The sequence below is a fragment of the Scyliorhinus torazame genome, chromosome 18 (genome assembly GCF_047496885.1).
Source record: "Scyliorhinus torazame isolate Kashiwa2021f chromosome 18, sScyTor2.1, whole genome shotgun sequence".
Lineage (NCBI taxonomy): Eukaryota > Metazoa > Chordata > Chondrichthyes > Carcharhiniformes > Scyliorhinidae > Scyliorhinus > Scyliorhinus torazame.
This window is the reverse complement of record NC_092724.1, coordinates 26,916,563-26,940,970: the sequence shown is the minus strand read 5'-3', so window position 1 is coordinate 26,940,970 and position 24,408 is coordinate 26,916,563. Positions and strand designations below refer to the sequence as shown.

Genomic DNA, 24,408 nt, shown 5'->3' with positions numbered 1-24,408 from the left:
CGATTCTCCCAACCGGCGCGGGAGTGGAGAATCGCGCCCCCTGTTCCACAAAAGACAATAGATCTAAAGATCAATTAGTTTTAAATCTGAGATTGCTAGATTTTTGTTGCAGAATCCCAACAATGCAGGAGATCTCATAAGATAACCCGCCCATTCCAGGTATTAGCTTGGTAAATCTATGGTTAGGGTATATTAAGGACAGTAAAAATATTCACCAAGTGCTACTTAACAAGACCTCCATTCTTCTTTCTGTAGAAAAGGAAAGAAGCACCTCTTCCACTTCTCCAAACTCCAACTTAAGCACCAGTTAAGGCTGCCTGTTTTTATACTCTCTGAATCTAACCTCTGAAACCCTGTTTAAGCCAGTTATTTAATTAACTAGTTGCAGCTGCAAGCAGAGCAGAGTATAAACTGTAAATTCTGCACTGTAAATTCTATGATAATCTATGATAAACTCTGTTTTAAAGCTGGACTAAAACTCACCGTCTTCCAACCTAAACAGCAACTTTTAGCTATTTGTTAAATTAAAGAAAGACTAAACTTTAGATTGAAGTTAACCCTTAATTTAATCCTTGAATTCACTCGGTCACCAAACTCCAATTTAAACACTCCACTGCAGCTCAAATCAGCACTCCGGTGCCATAGCGTTCTATGCAAGTTGTCCTACCGCATCCAAAAGATCAAACCCATCATATTTACTGCCGTGTAATAATCACTAATAATGGCCCAAACTAAGATTACAGACTTTATAAAATGAAACTATACAGGATTGGGAATCATAGCACCTTATTGGGCACCCACTCGTTCCAAGATAAATGACTTTTGACCAAGTATTTCAGTTTTCTTTGAAATCTATTACTGAATCAACATCCACCCCCTTTTCAGGCAGCACATTCCAGATCGTAACATCTCGCAGCATAAAAATAATTATCCTTATTTACTCCTGTGTTTCTTTTGATACTTACCTGGTTACTCATCTGTTTAACACTGAACTCTTCTGCCACTGGAAATCTCTTTTTAAAATTTTAAGTAGCCAATAATTTTTTTTTCCAATTAAGGGACAACTTAGCCAATCCACCCACCCTGTACATCTTTGAGTTGTGGGGTGAGACTCATGAAGGCACGAGGAGAATGTGCAAACTCCACATGGACAGTGACCCGGGACCGGGATCAAACCCAGGGGCTCAGCGCCGTGAAGGAATAGTTTATTTTCTCTCAAGTCTCTCCTTCACCTTCTCTAAGAAAAACCAGCCCAGTTTATCCAGCCTTTTCGAGTAACTAGAATCGGTTACCCTGGTACCACTATAATAAATCTCATCTGCACTTTCTCCAAAGCCTTAACATTCTTCTTAAAGTGTGGTCCCCAGAACTGAATGTAGTATTTCAGCTCATTTAACATTTGCACATGCACCTCCAAGCAGCTTTCTATTGTTTAGATCTTGGGGGCAGAAATCCTGTCTGGTTTTCTTCATGTAACCACAGGCCCAAAAGGCAGCCAACTTCCCAGCCCATTGAGATCAACTAACTCAGCATAAACCAGGAATGGAACTTGTGAACTTTCTGATGTATGACTCAAACCTGTACCAGCCCCCCCATTCACCGTTTGCACTACGCTGTAAAAGCATGTGTTTTATTGTGTGTAGTGTGGCAGACTGTGTAAAGTGTGGCTGTTTAATGGGGTGTGATTTTTATTGTAGGCTGTTGCTATGGACGCATTGGCATTGGAGCAGCATCTTCCTGCATATCCATTTTTCACGCAGCAGACAACGCAACCACAGTCCCAGAGCTCGAACAACCTGGCTCAGGGCTCACAGACACAGCAAAGCAGTGGTCAGCAACAGGCAGCCACAATGCCACAATCCCCTCCGATGAACCAAACACAGGCATCCATAGGAATGGATATGAGCACGGTAAGTGAACAAGATATATGGCAGAGTTGATAGAATCATTATTTCAAAACCCTTGACCAACTTTCTTATATTTATATAGATGTATGTATTTGTATCTAGAAAAGTGCTTCAACAAAAGCAGGAGACGTAAAAGATTCAGTCAATAGATGCATTTGATTTTTCATACATTTTACAGGTCATTGCTCATTGGATATCTCATGAACTGAATAAAACCCATAGTCCTGCTTCATCTCAGCTGGAGTAATTCACTGGCACAATGAGTCCTGTGTCTCACTGCAGAGACATCACTCCAGGATTTCATAGTGCAGGTGTGAGAGTAGATGAATGTTCTGTAGTTTGGGTGATCAGGCAGTATATTCATGTAAAGGCTATCCCTCTGGAGGTGCAAGGAGCTATATAGAGTCCATGAGCTGCATTCCATTTTGGGAGTGCCTTTCAAGTCCTCTGAGCTACTTGGCTCACACCTCTTGGGCCTGGAGTGCAAGAGGAAGCCTCATTAAGGCTGTCACCACAGAAAGTAAATTCTGCTCCAGGTCACATTGTAAAGTTTTCTCCCTGTGGCTCTCTGCATGTGGGCAGTTTGAGACTCTAATGCATGCAGTTCTAGCCTCTCTTAATTTTGGAGAATTAATTTTGCTGGGATTCTCCATTGTGTGCAACAGTTTGGTGTGCCTGTACTGATTTCCTTTTGATCTATAACATAATTTGTGAGGCATAATGGTAAGCCTACCTCATTACTGCTTCACTCAGCTACTTGCTGGTTAACTGAGGCAACCGCAGAAAGAAAACAAGAAGAACATTTTCCTTTTCTCAGATTATTAACGTTACAAGTTTTTATTTTCCTACTATTAAAAAAAACACCTGTGAGTTGTATATGAAGGAAATTCTCTCCTTTTTGAGCTTTTAGTTTGGCAATGTTTTTGGTTAATTTTTCATGGGACATGGGACCAGCAATTATTACCCATCTCTAATTGCCCTTGAGAGAGCGACGGTGAGCCACTACTGCCTTGAACCATTACGACCCCTGTGGCATAGGCACACCCATGGTGCTGTTAGTGATAGAGATCCTGGATTTTGACCCAGCAACAATGGCGAAACAGCGATTATTGTTCCAAATAAGAGTGGCGAATGGCTTGGCGGGTAACTGGCAGATGGTGTTCCCATGTATCTTCTGCCCTTGTCCTAAGTAGAAAAGTTTAAGGGTTTTGAAGGTGCTGTTGAAGGAGCCATCTACAGTGCATCTCGTAGATGGTACATACTGCTGCCATTGTGTGTTGGTGGTGGAGGGAGTGCATGTTCAAAGGTGGTGAATGGGGTATCAATCAAACGGGCTGCTTTGTCCTGGCTGGTGTCAGGCTTGTTGAGTGATGTTGGAGCCGCAGCATTCATCAAGCAAGTGGAGAATGTCATTGAGTCCTCCTTTGGCCCATCGTGTCTGCAACGACCATCAAGCACCTCTCTATTCTGATCCCATTTTTCAACACTTGGTCCATAGCCTTGTATGCTATGGTGCTTCAAGTGCTCATCTAAATGCTTCTTAAATGTTGAGGGTTCCCACCCTTTCAGGCAGAGATTTTGAGAAAGATTCCTCAAATCTCCTTTTTAACTCTCCTGCCCCTCACCTTAAATCTATGCCCACTGGTTATTGACCCCTCTATTAAGGGGAAATATTTCTTCCTATCTACCCGATTTATGTCCCTCATAGTTTTGTATATCTCAATCAGTCCCGCATCAGCCTTCTCTGCTCTAAGGAAACCAACTCCAGCCTAACCGACCTCCCTCCATTGCTGAAGCGCTCCAGCCCAGGCAACAACCTGGTGAATCTCCTCTGCACCCTCTCTAGCACAGACATATCCTTCCTTATAGTGTGGCAGCCAGAACTTCACACAGTACTCTAGTTGTGACCGAACGAGTGTTTTATACAGCTCCATAATAATCTCTGGATAAAAACAAATTACTGCGGATGCTGGAATCTGAAACCAAAGAGAGAATGCTGGAAAATCTCAACAGGTCTGGCAGCATCTGTAGGGAGAGAAAAGAGCTAACGTTTCGAGTCCAGATGACCCTTTGTCAAAGCTATAATACAGAGAATGTGGGAAATATTTATACTGTGGAATGAGAATGAAAGATGAGTCGTTAGGACTTTCTTTTCACATCAAGAGCACTGTATAAATGCAAGTTGATTCAAGTGGCACTGTTGTCACTGGAGCAAATATTGTCAAGAGATTCAAGAGATTTTGAAATTATGAAGGGTTCTGATTGTCTTTTCCTAATCACTCTGCTTCTGGTTGGGAAGTGATCAATGATGGTTCATTAATTTATCATGGAAGGCCTAGCAAAAGCATGATAAGTATGGGGTTAATGGCTTCCTTCTGTGCTGTAAACGTTTGCAGTGCTGTGCCTCTGTATATTTCTCTCCCCCTTCTAATCCGTCTCTCCATCTCAGTCTCTGTTCTTCCCCTTTTCTTTTCTTTTTTAATTTAGAGTACTCAATTCATTTTTACAATTAAGGGGCAATTTAGTGTGGCCAATCCACCTACCCTGCACATCTTTGGGTTGTGGGGGCGAAACCCACGCAAACACGGGGAGAATGTGCAAACTCCACACGGACAGTGACCCAGAGCCGGGATGAATCTGGGACCTCAGCGCCGTGAGGCACTGTGCCACCGTGCTGCCCGATCTTCCCCTTTTCTTACCCCCCCCCCCCCCCCCCGTGTGCGCGCACAAACTCTCATTCTTTGTCTCTGTTCTCTTTCCTCCTTAGTGTATGCTGTAGCAATCAAATATTTTGCTTCCTTATAAATTTCTTGTTTAAAAATTACAGATGATATAGAATTGATAAAATGTAGTTACTGCCATACTGTAACTCAGCTGGTGGTGGCACTGGAGGAGCAGTCACAGTCCAAAAGAGCTGCAATATTCCGGTCTGGGGCTCTTGCATTACAGGTTGGCACACTGAAAACTTAACTGGTTCTTCACAGACCCTGGAGAGTATTAAACCTCCCACTTGTATAGCTTCCTTCACTACCTCAGGATGTTTCACTTTAACCAGTTAAATAAAGATTTGCATTTATATAGTGCTTTTAACAACCATTGGATGTCTCAAAGCTCCTTACAGCCAATGGAGTACTTCTGAAGTGTAGTCATTATTGTAAAGTCAAATATGTGGCAGCCAATTTGTGCAAGCAAGAGTCCACAAACATTAATCCAGTAAATAACCAGATAATTTGGTTCGGGACAGACTTCTGCTCTTCTTGCCCTGAGAATGTGATAGAAAGAAGAGAGAAAGCAGGAACCCCAGGGGAGAGAGAATGTGAGCTGAAAGAAACCCAGCCGGAGCAAACGGAAATAAACACGGGTGAGCATCGGGTGGGGGCAGGGTGCAAACATGGGAGTGAGGTGATTGGGAGCAAATAGGGAAAAGGGAAGTGGAAACAAGGGATAAGTAAGCAGAAGAAGCAAGTGTGAGCGATTGAAAGGAAGATAGTAGGAGAGAATGAGGAAGAGGCAGCGGGGAGAGAGGAAGCGAGCAAACATGGAGCACATAAGAGGAGTAAGCAGGGAGGTGTGAAGAATGATTAAGCAGTGAGTGAGAGGGAGAATGAGAGAGAGATTAAGTGAATGGGGGAGGCAGTGAGTGCAGAACAAGGCTGTGATGGGATGGGAAGAAAATTGGAGGGAGTACATGGGTGGGAGAGAAAGCCAACAGGAGTATAGTAAAGTGGGAGCATGTCCGGGGAGTGAGTGGGGGAGAGCGGACATGGGTGCAAACAAACCAGAAGAGAGAAAATACCGGTTTGTTCTACAATTCACCTATTACCTCATTCGACCACTTGGAATGCAATCTCTGTAACACCTTCACATAAAAAGGACTTGGAATCCCAAATATCTCTTACTTCAGATTGAATTCAGCATTGGTTTCAGATAGCCATGAACTGATTTACATGGAAACAAGGGATTGGAATAGTTACACCGGCATCATTACCTGCATCCACTCAGAACTTCCAAAGATACAATACTCTGCCTATCTCAGCAGCCGTTCTTAACTCTGTGTTGTTCTGTAGGCTTCCCTCCAGCAGTACCGCAGTAATGCTGGATCTCCAGCCAACCAGTCTCCCACCTCCCCTGGCTCCAATCAAGGCTTCTCTCCCGGCAGCTCCCCTCAAGTAAGGGAATCTTTGCTTCCAGTGCTTGGCTTGGTGTTGTGACTAATTCATGGTTTGCAATGAGGTTATCCCATTCTTGCCATGTCACAATTTGCTTTGTCACCTTCCATCACCATGTACCTCTCTGTTTAACCAAGAACTGTTTCTGAGCCTTTTTAATGTTTCCATTTCCACTTGTGTTGGTGTGTGTATGACTGTATGACTGCACATGTCTGCATAGTTCTGTGTGTGCATGTCGCTCTGCATGGATCCGTGTCAAATTTGATCATTCTGTATTTAATTGATTGCTGGCTATATGGATATATGAAAACAAATTCCAATTTCTTTATATTAAGATACTGATAGGGTTGCACGGTGGCGCAGTGATCAGCACTGCTGTCTCACGGTGCCGAGGTCCCAGGTTCGATCCCGGCTCTGGGCCACTGTCCGTGTGGAGTTTGCACATTCTGTGATGTGCAAAGATGTGCAGGTTAGGTGGATTGGACACGCTAAATTGCCCCTTAATTGGAAAAAATGAATTGGGCACTCTAAATTTATTTTTTTAAAGATACTGATTAAGCAGAACTAGGAGCCTGGATTTTATTGCAAGCTTATCTGTTCCACTTCTGAAGGAAGGATATGTGCAGGAAGCACCCCCTGCAGGAGAGTGTGTGAAAACTTGAGTGATCAGGAGTTGAGAAGCAAGGGAGGATATGAATGATCATGCTACTTGGGGACATTCTCTAGACCTCCAAGTAAAGATAGAGGAGGAAATCTGGAGGTAAATCAGATATTTGCAAGAAACATAGAATGGTGACATTGGGGAGCTTTATTTACCAAATTTGATTCGGATAATATTAGAGTAAAGGAAAAGGAGAAGAGGAATTTCTGAAATGGATGTCTTCAGGAGAATTTCCTTGAACGTTATGGGCTTGATTCTCCCAAAAGGGATCAAAGTCCACTGGCACGCCCTGCGTTTCCTAGCGCTCGCAGTGCCGAGAAATACATGGCTATTCAACGTGACTCGCATTGAAAAAGGGTCCTGAACGGGGAACGCACGGCCGAGGCCACATGTATCCCCGTTTTCTACACACTGGGCAGCCCCTGAACAATCGCGCGCACGCAGAAAATGCCATCATGGCAGTGCTGACCTGGCACTGCCCATGCCAGGCTGGCACCAAGGTGGTACTGCCAATATGTCAGACTGGCACTGCCAAGGTGCACTCGCAGTGCAGGGCACCACCCTGCCCAAAGGGCATGCAGCTGGGGGCCTCCTATCCCCTGGGAGACCCCCATGAGTGCCGGTCGGGTCAAGGATGTAATAGTAGAACACTTGGACAATGGTGGCAGGATCGGACGGAGTAAGCATGGATTTGTGAAAGGGAAAATCATGCTTGACAAATCTACTGGAGTTCTTCAAGAATGTAACTAGTAGAGTTGATGAAGGGAGGCCAGTGGATATGGTTCATTTGGACTTTCAGAAGACTTTCGACAAAGTCCCACATAAGAGATTAGCGCATAAAACTAAAGCGCATGGGATTAGGGGTAGTGTATTGAGATGGACAGGAAACAAAGAGTAAGAACGCATGGGTGTTTTTCCAAATGGCAGGCAGTGGGTAGTGGTGTACCACAGGGATCGATGATGGGACTCCAGCAATTCACAATATATATATTAAAGATTTAGATGAGGGAACGAAACGTAATATCTCCAAATTTGAGATGGCACAAAGTTGGGTGGGAGTGTGAGCTGTGAGGAATGATTGCGACAAGTTGAGTGATTGGGCAAATGAATGGCAGATGCAGTATAATCTGAATAAATGTGCGGTTATTCACTTTGGTAGCAAAATGGGAAGGCAGATTATTATCTGAATGGCCATAAATTAGGAGGCAGCATGGTGCCACAGTGGTTAGCCCTGTTACCTCAGCGCCAGGGACCTGGGTTCAATTCCAGCCTTGTGTGACTGTGTGATGTTTGCACATTCTCCCCATATCTGCGTGGGTTTCCTCCAAGTGCTCCGGTTTCCTCCCACTGTCCAAATATGTGCAGGTTAGGTGGGGTTATGGGATTACAATGATATGGTGGGAGAGTGAGCATAGGTAGGGTGCTCTTTCAGAGGATCGGCGCAGACCTGTTGGGCTGGATGGCCTCCTGCACTGTAGGAATTCTAGCTCCTACTTTCTATGAAACAGGAGAGTTGAGTGATTAAACACATGCCTGGAAAGTTGGTCGAGCAGTGAGGACGGCAGATTTGAGGTATTGGGACCAGTACTGGGGAAGGTGGCACCGGAACAAACCGGCCGGTCTACACCTGAAAGGACCGGGATGAATATCCTCGCAGGCAGATTTGCTCGTGCTGTTGGGCAGTTTTAAATTAGATTGGCAGGGGATGGGAACCTGAGGGCAGATTCAGAGCAGGGAACAGGAGATATAGAGTTAGTGAGTGACTGAAAGACAGAAGCAGCACAGATTAAACAGTGTATAACACAGTAATTTGGCAGTGTTAAAAAGTATATATGTAAATACAAGGAGCATAGTAAATAAAGCAGATGGGCTGAGGGCACAGATAGACACATGGCAGCATGATATCATCACTATAATGGAAACTTGGCTTAAGGAGGAACAAAAATGGCAGCTCAACATTCCTGGGTATGGAGTTTTCAGGCAGGATGGGGGAGAGAAATAAAAAAGGTGGGGCTGTAGCATTATTGGGTAATCAATTTACAGTTGTGAGGAGGGATGATATACTAAATGAAGTATCAAATTAGGTCATATGGGTTGAGCTCAGAAATAAAAAAGAGTTCAGCTGCACTGTGAGGATTGCACTGTAGACTCCCAAATCATGGAAGGTGGCTAGAAGAGCAAATACGTAGACCGATTTCTGTGCAAATGCAATAAGGCAATTATCGTTGGGGACTTCAACTACCCCAATGTCAATTGTGATACAAACAGTGTGAAGGACACATTCTTGAACTGCCTTCAAGAGAATAACGAAAGGGAGTGCAATTCTAGATTTATAGTTCGGAAATAAAGCTGGGCAAGTGGATGAAGTAGCAATGGGAGATCATTTTGGAAATAGTGACCATAATACAGTTAGATTTAGCATCGTTATGGAAAAAGACAAAGATAGAACAGGAGTAAAGGTTCTAAATTTAGGGAAGGCAAATTTTGCAAAAAACTGGGACAAGCTGGCAGGAGTAGAATGAATAAGACTATTCGAAGGAAAACCTTTGGGAGCAATTCAAAGGTGAAATTCTATGGGCACAGTGTAGACATCCCCACAAAGAAAAAGAGTGGTACTGCCAAATCTAGGACCCTCTGATTATCCAGAAGCATCCAGGCCAAGGTAAAGCAGAAAAAGAAAACTTCTGACAGTCAGAAAAGACTTAATATTGTAGAAAGCCTGGAGAAGTATAGAAAGTGGAGGGGTGAAGTAAAAATAGAATTAAGATATCAGAGAGGAAACTAAAAAATATTGCAGGTAAAATCAAAGAAAGTCGTATGATGTTTTACCAATACATTAAGAGCAAGAGCACGGTAGCACAGTGGTTAGCACTGTTGTTTCACAGTGCCAGGGACCCGGGTTTGTTTCCCGGCTTGGGTCACTGTCTATGTGGAGTCTGCACGTTCTCTCCGTGTCTGCGTGGGTTTCCTCCCACAAGTCCCGAAAGATGTGCTTGTTAGGTGAATTGGACATTCTAAATTGTCCCTCTCTGTACTCGGAACAGGCGCCGGAGTGTGGTGACTAGAGGATTTTCACAGTAGCTTCATTGCAGTGTTAATGTAAGCCTACTTGTGACAATAATAAAGATTATTATTATTAAGGCCCTGTATAGTAGTAGGACACCCTTGAGAGGGTTTGAGGAAGTGAGAGACCTTGAAGTGCATGTTGAAGGTGGCAGGACAGGTGGACAAGGTGGTCAAGAAAGCGTATGGAATGCTTTCCTTCATTGGGCAAGGTGTTGAATGCAAAAGCAGGGATGCACAATGGATTTGTATAAAACGCTGATAAGGCCATAGCTGGAGCTTTGTGTACAGCTCATCCCCACATTACAGGAAGGACATAAATGCTCTGGAGAGAGTGCAGAGGAGAGTTACAAGAATGTTGCCAGGGTTTGGAAATTGTAGCTATGAGGAGAGATTAGGTAGGCTCTGGTTGCTTTTCTTAGAACAGACGCGACTGAGGGGTGACCTAATTGAGGTGTACAAAATTATGAGTGGGTCTAGAAAGGGTAGACAGAAAAGATTTGTTTCCCCCAGCTGAGGGGCCAATTACCAGGGGGCATAGATTTAATGTGATTGGTAGAAGTGCGAGGTGATAACATTTTGAAGACGGCATAAGGAGAGATAATATAAACCTAATGACACAGTTCTAAAGTGTGTGCAAGGACCTGGGCGTCAATATCCTTGTCTTGAGGTGAAAGGACATGGTGAGAGAGTAATTAGCAATGCATGTGGGATCTTGAGCTTCATCAATAGAAGCATTGGGTATAAAATCAGGGAAGTTATATTGCACCTTTATAAAGCTTTGGTTTGGCCACAACTAGAGTATTGCTTCTAGGGGTTACAGGTGGCACTATTGGTTAGTGGAGATTTGTGTGTGAAGTTGAATCAAAGAATTAAAGGTGATTTGTGGAGAAGCAGAACTCTTATTTCCATTACTCTATAGCAACACAGAAGTTTGAACAGGATACGGCATTTTTTAAAAAATCGCTCCCATTAACTGATTGTGCAAGGGCTAGGAGACTCCTCAAGATTTAAATCCCCGGGCAGCACGGTGGCACAGTGGGTTAGCACTGCGGCCTCACGGCGCCGAGGTCCCAGGTTCGATCTCGGCCCTGGGTCACTGTCCGCGTGGAGTTAGCACATTCTCCCCGTGTTTGCATGGGTTTCGCCCCCACAACCCAAAAAGATGTGCAAGCTAGGTGGTTTGGCCACGCTAAATTGCCCCTTAATTGGAAAAAAATGAATTGGGTACTCTAAATGTATGAAAAAGAGGGGGGAAAAGATTTAAATCCCATTTAAGATATACTGAATGGCCCCTGAATGAAGACAATACCAACAAGGTTCCACTTCTCATTTTTCCTTTAATAATCAGAACAGTAGAAATAATATTTCAAATTATAAGGTAGATTTCACTTGAAAATAGTTGATATGACATAGATAAACAACCACAAGCATTCGTATCACTCCCCACACAATTGTGATACTACGTATTTCCACAATAAACAGCTCTTTATGATGGGTCCAGAATGCTGTCCAATGAGAGCTTTCACCTTTGAGTTTCATGGATACAATTTATGACCAGCAAGGCACATTTCTCCGAACCCTCTCTCCCTTTGGTCATGACAGTTCTGGTGGTGTAGCTTTCCATAGTTTCTTTTCAACCAACCAACCAATAGCATTCCAGTTCATGACTTGACCGCTTCAGGGAATAACCCAGCGCTTTGGTGTCTGAGGTATTCACACAGGTTTTAGACCGTTTTACCCAGCTCACACAATATTTCCAAGAGCTCGTGTTGTCTTTTCTGTCAAACAGAAAAACTGACCTCTTTCTGAGAGTGATTTGCTTCTTCTCTCAAGAATTCAGTGTTTCCTCTTTCTGTCCCTGACTGCTTTCTCTTTGTGCCTGCATCTGTATGCTGATCACAGTCACCCTCCAGCTGTTCTGCTTGTAGCTCACCTTTTGTGGCTAAAGCTTTCCTTTGTGTCCATTCGGTCAAAGTCCTTTCAAACATTCATAAAAACAATTACAGATTCTACAGACCTTTTAAAGAATGACAAATTTTCCTTACTATATTGTTTCGGGTTAAAGGTCGTCACGATACTGAGAGAGTAATTATCTGTATGAGAGTCCTCGTGAAGGTGCAGAGGAGATTTACCAGAATAGTTCTAGCGATGATGGATTTTAACTACTAGGTTAGATTGGAGATGCTGGCGTTTTCTATTTGGAGCACAGGAGATTATGGGGAGATTTGCTTGAGGTGCATAAGATAAATGACAGGTTTAAATAAGGTGAACGAAGAAAAGCTATACCTGTTAGCTGATGGTACAAGGACCAGGGAACACAGTTTCAAGGATTTAGGCAAGCGATGAAGGGCGGGATGTGAGGAAGAACTTTTTTATGTGGTGAATGGTAATGATGTAGAATTCACTGCTACAGGGATGGTGGAAGTGGAGACGATGAGTTGCTTGAATTTGGAAGTTGAGGGAAATAAACTCCCAACGCTATAGGCAGAAACTGCGAAATCCTACTTCCTGGATTACTCTACTGAGAGCCAACAGAGATTTGATTGTCCGAATGGCCTCCCATGCCATTCTGACTCTGAGCAGGTGTATACAGGAAGCATTCTCTGCAAAGAGAGAGAGAGAGCTAGAATGAGCAAGAAGATTACCTGGGGAGAGCAAATACCTTCTTTTGATGAGTGTGAGTGGGGACGATGAGAACCTTTGTCTGGCTGCTGTTAGAACCCACCAATGCTGTACACCATCGAGCAGGATCGCATCTGTTCTTGCAACCAGTAAAAGTCTCAATGAGGATCTACGCCAAGTGCGAATAATATTGCGGATCAGTAACTGGTTGAATAATAATAAGGGATAATGCTGACAGTCATTCTTTACACGAAGAGTCTTATACTGTTGATATTACTATGAAATAAGATTTCGTCCTAGAAGGTGGAAACCTTGGAAGTCAAGGGTTTACTTCACAATGTGCTGAGTGAGGCTGAGTTAACACTTACTTGCATTCCATGGGACATGCTTGGGCAGAGGGGGGGAGTCAGCAGGGGGGCCCAGGGCAGAGAGGGGAGTTGGCAGGGGGGCCCCCGGGCAGAGAGGGGTGTCGACAGGGGAGGCCCCGAGCAGAGAGGGCAGTCGGCAGGGGGGGCTCCGGGCAGAGAGGGCCCTGGGAAGAGAGGGGAGTCATGAGGAGGGGCCCCGGGCAAAGAGGAGAGTCGGCAGGGAGGCCCCGGGCAGAGGGGGGAGTCAACAGCAGGGGCCCTGGGCAGAGGGGGAGTTGGAGGGGGGGGGGGGGGGGCAGGGTAGAGAGGGGAGCTAGGAGGCAATAATGCTGGAGCTGAATCCAGTGCTGTTTGCTGAATCAGTCTAGTTAGGCCTGTGCATGTTGGAGTTGCAATCCGTGTTGTTACGTCTGGCCCTCCTGGAACTAATGGATTACACATTTTCATTGCAAATCCATTTTTGAAATTCGATCTTAACCTGACAAAGCATTTCCCAAGCTGAACTGGCAAGTTTGCAGAGCTGCAGTAGGTTTGCCATAATGGTGATGCGCCATGGTTACAGCTTAATGGCAGCTTCTGATTGATGCTGCATCATAACAATACATGGAAGTTGCAACATGGAAAAAGGCCTTTTGGCCCATCAAACCATGTTGGTAATTTCCTCTTTTTTTCATCACATTTACCGTCTTCTTCCCATTCAGAATCAGTGGAAGATGTAATGTCCAGGGAGGAGCAAAATAGGTTACTGTACCAGAGCAGTTCCATGGACTGTCCACTACAGTGTGGAGAAGATGTTTCCACAAGTAGAAAAAACTAGAAGCAGAGGCACAACTCAGACTGAAGGTACAATCCTTTAAAACAGAGATGAGGAGGAATTTCTTCAGCCAGAGGGTGGTGAATCTGTGGAACCCTTTGTCGCAGAAGGCTGTGGAGGCCAAATCGCTGTGTGTCTTTAAGACAGAGATAGATAGGTTCTTGATTAATAAGGGGATCAGGGGTTATGGGGAGACGTCAGGAGAATGGGGATGATTGAATGGCAGAGCAGACCCGATGGGCTGAGTGGCCTAATTCTGCTCCTATGTCTTATGATAAGGCCAGGCGCTGGATGCAGGCAAATAAGCTTGACCTGACAGACACAGAGCACTTGGTGCCTCATTTTCAGTATAGATTTTACCGAGGGATTACATTATAGACAATAACTGAATGAAGCAATCTCAGAAAGGTGTGTGCGTGTACTGTGTGCGTGTGTGTGTCACAGGATGATTAGTGTACACTAAATATCTAATTTGTGAGCAATAATCTCCTCTTCCCACAGACATCCATACTTGGCAGTGTTTTTGGAGATTATTACGATCAGCAGCTGACAAACAGACAGGCCAACTCCCTGTCTCACCAGGTAAGGACCCAGGCCATTTCCATTTTGCAATAGTTTGGAAGGCTAAGCAACTTGTAAAAATTGCAAAGTTTTAAAAATTGGCTCAATGTTTGTAACTTCAATTTAGTTATTAGTGAGTTCACTAACAAGATGCTGCCGTCAGTCCAAAAGGACTTTCTGCCTACCACACAATTGAGTAACATTGTATACCATTTTCAGTGTGAGTGCAATGGCAGGTACATAGGCTGCGCATCCTAATGATTCGTTGATTGAATGAAAGATGTTCCTTTGGTTATTCATAGTACTCTCAGAGTACAGACTAAAGAACCAGCCAGTACTTGCAAAACCCTAAACGTCTACTGTTAGATACGATTCTGTGATTGGTCAGCATCTGCTGAACCATGGGCGGCATTCTCCCCTAACCAGCAGGGCGGGCCGTACCGGCACCGAGGAGTGGCGTGAACCACTCCGGCGTCGGGCCACCTGCGCTGGCAGGGTTGGCGCCGTGCCAGCCGGTGCCGAAGGGCCTCCACCGGCCGGCGCGAGTTGACGCATGCATGGGAGCGCTAGCATGTACTGGCTTCATCCCAGCGTATGGGCAGGGGGGTTCTTCTCCGCGCCGGCCATGGCGGACCGTTACAGCGGCCGGCGCGGAGGGAAAGTGTGCCCCCACGAACAGGCCCGCCCGCGGATTGGTGGGCCCCAATCGCGGGCCAGGCCACCGTGGCCCCCCGAGGATTCCGCAGGCTGCCTGCAGAGTCAGGTAGCGCCAGTACGGACCTGGTTTGATTTATGCCGCCGGGACCGGCCGAAAATGGGCGGCCACTCAGCCCATTGGGGGGCGGAGAATTGCCGGGGGTGGGAGCGCTGCCGACGGCCCCCGACCGGCGCAACGCAATTCCCGCTGAAAATCCGGCGGCGGGGCGGGATTCGCACCACCCCCCCAGCGATTCTCCGGCCCAGCGGTGGGTCGGAGAATCCCGCCCCATATCTTTTTATTAAAACAGTTAAAAATATATACAAGGCCAAACGGTATAAACACTAATTTTGTGTTGGAGAAACAGGATACCCTCCCCTCCTAAGTGTGCTAATAGCTACACAAACAACCAATTTAAGATGGAGACAGAAAATGCAGGAAATCCTCTGCAGTGCGTCTATCTGGCAGCTACTGTGGAGAAAGAGACAGTTAACATTTCAAGTCCAATTTGACTCTTCTTTGGAAGATGCTGCCAAATCTTCCAAGGTTTTCCAGCATTTTCTGTTTGTATTTGAGATTTTCGGCATCCACCAAATTTTGCTTTAATCTTTGTCACCAATTGAAGATTGTAACATGGCTGATTTACACTTGTTGGAAGTGACATACATTCACACACCGCTTCGGAGCAGCCCACCGCGGGTACGGGTCTAGGAGCCGCCGCCGTGACTCTTCTCTTCCCCCCCCCCCTCAAAGATATGAGTCCAGTGGCTTCCCCTCCCAGCATTTGGGTCTGGAGGATGGATCCAGGACAAGATTCTAATAATTATGTTCTTTATTTTAGCTTGAACAGTTTAATATGATTGAGAGCCCGAACAGCACCAACAGTCTGTACAACCAAATCTCAACCCTGAACTACTCGCAGGCAGCAATGATGGGGCTGACAGGGAGCCACGGGAGCCTACAGGACTCACAGCTCAGTTACAGTAATCACGGAAATATTCCTAACATCATTCTGACTGGTAAGTACCTCACAACATCATTGTAGCAAACCATACATCACCATGTAACAAGTGTCATAGTTGGAGCATAAGTCACAGCAACAACTTTACTAATACAGCACAGGCAAACGGATAGAAATGAAATGAAATGAAAATCGCTTATTGTCACGAGTAGGCTTCAATGAAGTTACTGTGAAAAGCCCCTAGTCGCCACATTCCGGCGCCTGTTCGGGGACCTTCTGTGCCTGTATTCATCTGGGGGCCAGAGGCCGTGGTCTGCGTTGGTACCCATGACTTAGGTAGGGAATGGGATGAAATCCTGAAAGCAGACTTTAGGGAGGTAAGAAGGAGATTGAAAAACAGGATCTCTAAAGCAGTAATCTCAGGATTACTCCCAGTCCCATGTGCAAACGAATATAGATACAGGAGAATAGAGTGATTGAACATGTGGCTGAAAGCCAGTGTAGGAGGGAGGGCAGCAGATTTCTGAGGCAATGGGACTACTGGGGAAGATGGAACCTGTACAAGCCAGACAGTGTACACCTGAACAAGACTAGGATGAATATCCTCGCAGGGGGATTTGCTAATGCTATTGGGATGTTTTTAAACTAGATTGACAGGGAATGGCAAGCTGAGGGCAAATTCAGAGCAGGGAACGGAGATGGAGAGTTAGTGAGTTACTCTGAAAGACAAGCAGCACAGGTTAAAAAGCGTACAACCCAGAGATTTGGCATTGTTAAAAGGTATATATGTATACCGAGGAACATAGTAAATAAAACCAAAGGGCTGAGCGCACGGATAGACACATGGCAGCATGGTATCGTTATAATTCAAAATCAGCATTATTGGTTAAATAATCAATTATAGCTGCGAGCATCAATGCTATACTTAATGAAACATCAAATGAGGAAAAAACAAATTTTATAAAGCTGAGATGTGAGCTTGCAAGAGTCAACTGGACACAGCTGTTAAAAGGAAAACTGCCAAATCAATGGGAGGCATTAAAGGGTGAATTTCGACATGCACAGTGCATACATGTCGCACAAACAAAAAGGGTGGTACTGCCAAATTCCAAGCCCCCTGGTTATCCAGACACATACGAGCCAAGATAAAGCAGAAAAAGAAAGGTTATGACAGTCATTAAAGACTTGATACTGTAGAAAGCCTGGAGGAGTATAGAAAGTACAGGGGTGAAGTAAAAATGGAAATTAGGAAAGCAGAGAGGATACGAAAAAATTCCAGGTGAAATCAAAGAAAATCCTAAGATTTTTTACAAAAACATTAAGAGCAAGAGAATAACTAAAGAAAGGATAGGGCCTATCGGAGATGTACATGGTAACTTGGGTTGATTCAGAAGATGTGAGCAGGGTTCTCAATGTGTACTTTGTCGCTGTCTTCACCAAGAAGAGGGGTGATGCAGACATTATTATCAAAGAGGAGGTGTGAAATATTACCTACAATAAGCATAGTGAGAGAGCAATTACTGGGGGGGACTGGCATCCTTGAAGGTGGATAAATGACCAGGGGCAGATGGATTGTATGCCAGACTGTTGAATGAAGTCAGGTAGAAAGCAATGAATGCTCTGAGGATCATTTTCCAATCTTCATTCAATACAGGCAAGCTCCCAGAGGATTGGAGGGCTGTGACTGTTATACCATTATTTAAAAAGGATGTAAGAGATAGGCCAGAAACCATAGGCCAGTCAGTCTGACTTCAGTGGTGGGCAAATTAATGGAAACCATTCTGAGAGACAGGATAAACTCAATTAGAAAGGCACGGATTGATCAGGTGAATCGGCATGGCTTTGTTACGGGAAGATCGTGTCTTTCTAATTTAATAGAATTTCTTGAGGAAGTAACAAGGAGGATTGATGAGGAGAGTGCAGTGGATATTGTCTGAATGGATTTCAATAAGGCATTTGAGAAGGTCCCACGTGGCAAACTGGTCAGAAAAGTGAGATTTCGTGGCATACAGGGGAAAGTGGCAGGTTGGATCCAAAATTCACTCCGTGACAAAGTGATGATCGATAGAGGGTTTTGCAAATGGAATGTTTTGCAGGGCTTAGTGTTGGGACCTTTGCTGTTGGATATGTTAATGACTTAGATTAGTTCCCCCTCCCCCCCCCTCCCCAAACAAAAAAGAAAAGCATAAACCTATCAATTCAACATAATACAGAACTTTGTACATTGGATTCCTCCCGCGCATATCGACTTTCCCAAACGTTTATGTATTTTCTTGCTCAAGTGCCCCTAGGAATCTTCCCTCTCTCCTCCCCCCCCCCCCGGGTTGCTGCTGCTGCTGACCGATCTCCATCTAACTCTCCGCGAGATAGTCTAGGAACAGTTGCCACCGCCTGGAGAACCCCTGCACAGACCCTCTCAAGGCAAACTTTATCCTCTCCAACTTGATGAACCCTGCCATGTAATTTATCCAGGCTTCCGCACTGGGGGGCTTCGCATCTTTCCACACTAACAAGATCCTCCGCCGGGCTACCAGGGACGCAAAGGCCAGAATGCCGGCCTCTTTCGCCTCCTGCACTCCCGGCTCGTCCGCCACTCCAAATAGTGCTAGCCCCCAACTTGGCTTGACCTGGACTTTCACCACCTTAGATATAGTTCTCGCAAAACCCCTCCAGAACCCATCCAGTGCCGGGCACGACCAGAACATATGGGCGTGGTTCGCCGGGCTTCCTGAGTACCTCTCACATCTGTCCTCCACCCCAAAGAACCTACTCAGCCTCGCCCCCGTCATATGCGCTCTGTGAATAACCTTAAACTGTATCAGGCTAAGCCTGGCACATGAGGAAGAGGAATTAACCCTGCTCAGGGCATCAGCCCACAGACCCTCTTCAATCTCCTCCCCCAACTCCTCCTCCCATTTATCCTTCAGCTCCTCTACCAAAGCCTCCCCCTCTTCTTTCATCTCCTGGTATATCGCCGACACCTTGCCCTCTCCGACCCATACACCCGAAATCACCCTGTCTTGAGTCCCCTGTGCCGGGAGCAACGGAAATTCCCTCACCTGTCGCCTCACAAACGCCCTCACTTGCATGTATCTGAAAGCGTTTCTCGGGGGAATCCCAAACCTCTCCTCCAGCGCCCCTAGGCTCGCAAACGTCCCATCAATGAACAGGTCCCCCATTCTTCTAATCCCTGCCCGATGCCAGCTCTGAAACCCCCCGTCCATCCTTCCTGGGACAAACCGATGGTTATCCCTGATCGGGGACCACACCGAGGTTCCCATCGCACCCCTGTGTCGTCTCCACTGGCCCCAGATCTTTAGCGTTGCCGCCGCCACCGGACTCGTGGTGTACCTTGTCGGCGAGAGTGGCAGTGGTGCCGTCACCAGCGCCCCCAGGATCGTTCCTTTGCAGGACGCCATCTCCAACCTCTTCCATGCCGCCCCCCTCCCTCCATTACCCACTTACGGATCATCGCCACATTGGCTGCCCAGTAGTAGCCACCCAGATTCGGCAACGCCAGCCCTCTATCTCTACTACGCTCCAGAAACCCCCTCCTTACCCTCGGGGTCTTATTCGCCCACACAAAACCCATAATGCTCCTGCCTACCCTCTTTAAAAAAAGGCCTTGGAGATCACAATTGGAAGGCACTGGAACACAAAAAGAAACCTCGGAGGACCACCATTTTAATCGACTGTACTCTGCCCGCTAGCGAGAGTGGCAACATGTCCCATCGTTTGAAGTCCTCCTCCATCTGCTCCATCAGCCGCGTCAAATTAAGTTTATGCAGGGCCCCCCAACTCCTAGCTATTTGGATCCCCAAGTACTGAAAGCTCCTTTCCGCCCTCTTCAACGGTAGATCATCTATCCCTCTTCCCTGGTCCCCTGGATGCACCACGAAGAGCTCACTTTTCCCTACATTGAGCTTATAGCCCGAGAAGTCCCCAAACTCCCTTAGAATCTGCATGACCTCCACCATACCCTCCACTGGATCCGCCACATACAGCAACAGGTCGTCTGCATGCAGCGACACTCGATGCTCCTCTCCCCCTCGGACCACCCCCCCTCCAATTTCTGGACTCCTTTAATGCCATGGCCGAAGGTTCAATTGCTAATGCAAACGACAGGGGGCACCCCTGCCTCGTCCCTCGATACAGCCGAAAATACTCCAACCTCCGCCGATTCGTAACCACACTCGCCACCGGGGCTCTATATAGGAGCTTAACCCAGCTAATAAACCCTCCCCCGAACCCAAACCTCCGCAACACTTCCCAGAGATACTCCCACTCTACTCGGTCAAAGGCCTTCTCCGTGTCCATAGCTGCCACTATCTCCGCCGATGGCATCATTATCACGTTTAGGAGCCTCCGCACATTAGTGTTTAGCTGCCTGCCCTTTACAAATCCCGTCTGGTCCTCGTGAATCGCCCCCCGGGACAGAGCCCTCGATCCTCGTAGCCAGCACTTTTGCCAGCAGCTTAGCATCCACGTTGAGGAGCGAGATCGGCCTGTACGACCCACATTGCAGTGGGTCCTTATCCCGCTTCAGGATCAAAGAGATCATCGCCTCAGGCATTGTCGGGGGCAGGGTCCCCTCCTCCCTTGCCTCATTGAAAGTCCTCACCAGCAACGGGGCTAACAGGTCTACGTACTTCCTATAGAACTCAACCGGGAACTCATCCGGTCCCGGGGCCTTCCCTGCCTGCATGCTCCCCAGACCTTTAATCAGCTCCTCCAACCCAATTGGCGCCCCCAAACCAGCCACCTCCTGCTCCTCCACTCTCGGGAACCTCAGTTGGTCCAAGAATCGTCGCATCCCCTCTTCCCCCGCTGGGGGCTGGGATCTGTACAGCTCCTCATAGAAGGCCTTAAATGCCTCGTTTACTTTCACCGCCTTCCGCACCGTTGTTCCCCTTCCATCCTTGACTCCACCTATCTCCCTCGCTGCCATCCTCTTACGGATCTGATGTGCCAGCATCCGGCTCGCCTTCTCCCCATACTTATACGTCGCCCCCTGTGCTCTCCTCTACTGTGCCTCTGCCTTCCATGTGGTCAACAGGTCGAACTCCGTCTGGAGACTTCGCCTCTCCCTGAGTAGTACCTCTTCAGGGGCCTCTGCATATCTCCTGTCCACTCTTAAAATCTCCCCTACTAACCTCTCCCTTTATCTGCCCTTCTCTTCTCCCTATGAGCCGTGATGGAGATTAACTCTCCCCTGACCACCACCTTCAGCGCCTCCCATACTACCCCCACCTGCACCTCCCCGTGGTCGTTGGCCTCCAAATACCTTTCAATGCACTCCCGCACACCACCTCATCTGCCAGCAGTCCCACATCCAACCGCCACAATGGGCGTTGGTCCCTCTCCTCTCCCAACTCCAGTTCCACCCAGTGCGGTGCGTGGTCTGAGATGGCTATGGCCGAATACTCCGTTCCCTCAACTTTCGGGATCCTGCCCAGAACAAAAAAATCTATCCGAGAGTAGGCTTTGTGTACGTGGGAGAAAAAAGAAAATTCTCTGGCCAGAGGCCTGGCAAATTCCACGAATCTACTCCCCCCATCTGATCCATAAACCCCCTTAGCACCTTGGCCGTAGCCGACCTCTTTCCGGTCCTAGATCTGGAGCGATCCAGTGCTGGGTCCAACACCGTGTTGAAATCCCCACCCATTATCAAGCTTCCTACTTCCAGGTCCAGAATGCGCCCCAACATACGCTTCATGAATCCAGCATCATCCCAGTTCGGGGCGTATACATTTACCAATACCACCCACGTCCCCTGCAACCTACCGCTCACCATCATGTATCGACCTCCATTGTCCGCTACTATGTTCTTGGCCTCAAACGACACCCGCTTCCCCACCAGTATTGCCACCCCTCTATTCTTTGCATCCAGCCCCGAATGGAATACCTGTCCTACCCATCCCTTTCTTAACCTGACCTGGTCTGCCACCTTCAGATGTGTCTCCTGAAGCATGACCACATCTGCCTTCAGTCCCTTTAAGTGCGCGAACACTCGGGCCCTTTTAACCGGCCCATTTAGGCCCCTCACATTCCACGTTATCAGCCGGATTGGGGGGGAATTTAAGGTGATTGGTAGAAGGATTAAAGGGGACATGAGGAAAATCATTTTCACCCAGAGGGTGGTGGGTGTCTGGAACTCACTGCCTAAGTTGGTGGTTGAGGCTGAAACGCTCAGCTCATTATTATGATACCTAGATCTGCATCTGAAGTGCTGTAACCTGCAAGGCTACGGGGCAGGCGCTGGAACGTGGGATTAAAATGAGCAGCTAGTTTCTTTGTTCTCTTTTTTTTGACCGCTGCAGACATGATGGGCCGAATGGCCTCTTTCTGTACCATAATTCTTCTATGGTTCTATTGTTACATGATTCGATGACCTGCTGATCTTGTACAGACCATTAACGGTGTGGGACATGGAATATCACCGTGAAGCGGCCTGGGCAATTTGGAGTTGGGGTACTCTGGTGGGGCAGTGTAGAGGCAGAGCATTCATAGGAACATACAGAAGGGCAAGAATGGCAGTTCAACATTTTTGGACACAGGATTTTCAGATGAGACCGGGAGGAGGGTAAAAAGGAAGGGATGATGACATTCACAAAACAAAGTTGTGAAGAGGGATGATTTACGAGAAGGATCATCAAGGGTGGCCAAAACAGAAAATGCTGGAAATACTGAGCATGTCTGGCAGCCCCTGTGGAGCGAGGAACCAAGTTAACATTCTAGTTCAATGACCTTCTGTTAGAACTGGAAATAGTTCGAGAGGTCACATGTTTTAAGCAAGTACAGAGGCAGGAAAAGGGAAGTAGCAGAGAACACTATGAAAGGTCTGTGATAGATTGGAAGTCAGGGGTGATTAAGTGACGAGGAATGATGGTGCAAAGCAAAAAACAGTGGTAGGGCTTATGTAAAAAATCAAAAGATGCCTGGAGGAGTTGTAAATTGGAAAAGCAGAATCAGAGCGAACAGACCAAAAACAAATGAACTTAAGAAGACATTGAGATTATCATTTGAAACTGTTGACCTCCAGGTTGAGTCCAGAATGTTAAGTTCCCTGTCGAAAGATGAAGAGCTCCTCAAGCTTACACTGCAGAAGGCTGAGGTCAGGGTGATTCAGTGATTAATGGTATATAAGTATTATCATAGAATCCTTACAGTGCAGAAGGAGGCCATTCAGCCCGTAGAGTCTCACTGACCCTCCAACATTACAGAATGAACAGACGGACTCTCGGAAATATGATAGCCTAGCTATTACTGAGACTTGGCTTAAAGAAGGGCAGGTATGGCAACTCATCTGATCACAGGGTTTTCAAATAGAATAGTTGGAGACCTGAAAGAAAAGGAGCAGAGGTTCATAACATTGGTTAAAGAAACATTCGCAGGTTGTAATGAGGGATGATATGCCAGAATGATCGTCAGTGAGCCCATATAGGCTGAACTGAGGTTGAAGAAAGGAGCAATCAGACTGCTGAGAGTTTACTATAGAGCCCAAACAGGCCAAGGGAGCTTGAAGAACAAATTAGGGCAAATTGCTGAAAAGTGCAGAAAAAGAGCATGAATGGAGTTCCTTCAATGTTGCTGGGTCACAATTTTGGAACTCCCTCGCTAAAAGCAATGTGGGTATACCTACACCTATCCTGTATGTTTGAATCAGGTCACTTCTCCAGAGAATAATTACCTAATCTATTTAATCTTTCCTCACTCCATCCTGGCAATTAGTTTTGTGAACCTTTGTTGCACTCCTTCTTTGACAAATATATTTTTCCTTAGCTAAGAGACCAAAATAATACCACAGATGCATTCAAGCCAAAGCTCTCCATAATTGCAGTGAGACATCTTCACTCTTGTACTCAAATCCTTTTGTAATGAAGGCCAACATTCCATTTGCCTTTTAAAAAAAATTTAGAGTACCCAATTAATTTTTTCCAATTAAGGGGCAATTTAGCACGGCAAATCAACCTAACCTGCACATCTTTGGGTTGTGGGGCAAAACCCACGAAAACACAGGGAGAATGTGCAAACTCCACACAGGACAGTGACCCAGGGCCGTAATCGAACCTGGGACCTCGGTGCCGTGAGGCAGCAGTGCTAACCCACTGCGCCACCATGCTGCCCTACATTTGCCTTCTTAATTGATTGTTGCCATCTTATTAGTTTTCAGTGACTCATGAACAGGGACACCCATGTCCCTTTGAAGTTCACGATTTAATAATAATAATCTTTATTGTCACAAGTAGCTTACATTTACACTGCAGTGAAGTTACTGTGAAAATCCCCTAGTCGCCACATTCCGGCGCCTGTTTGGGTACACAGAGGGAGAATTCAGAATGACCAAATTACCTAATAGCACATCTTTCGGGACTTGTGGAAGGAAACCGGAGCACCCGGAGGAAACCCACGAAAACAGAGGGAGTCTCATGCAGACTCCGCATAGACAGTGACCCAAGCCGGGAATCGAACCCTGGCGCTGTGAAGCAACAATGTTAACCACTGTACTACTTCACTTGAGCGCATATGAAGAGACAAATTGAAACCATGATGTGAGAGTTGGAATGTGTATGATTGTAACA

At 46.4% G+C, this 24,408-nt stretch overlaps 1 protein-coding gene across 3 annotated transcripts in view; it reads left to right on the top strand.

The window, feature by feature from the left end:
• Positions 1-24,408, top strand: part of LOC140395067 (CREB-regulated transcription coactivator 1-like) — an 84,463-nt gene that overhangs the window by 48,861 nt on the left and 11,194 nt on the right. For 2 of the 3 annotated variants that reach the window (XM_072482430.1, XM_072482429.1), the window contains exons 10-13: positions 1,698-1,910; positions 5,975-6,076; positions 14,109-14,189; positions 15,707-15,884. In XM_072482430.1, the coding sequence (XP_072338531.1) occupies positions 1,698-1,910; positions 5,975-6,076; positions 14,109-14,189; positions 15,707-15,884 (574 nt within the window). The remainder of the gene's footprint in view (positions 1-1,697; positions 1,911-5,974; positions 6,077-14,108; positions 14,190-15,706; positions 15,885-24,408) is intronic. The other variant, XM_072482431.1, reaches the window with a different exon arrangement.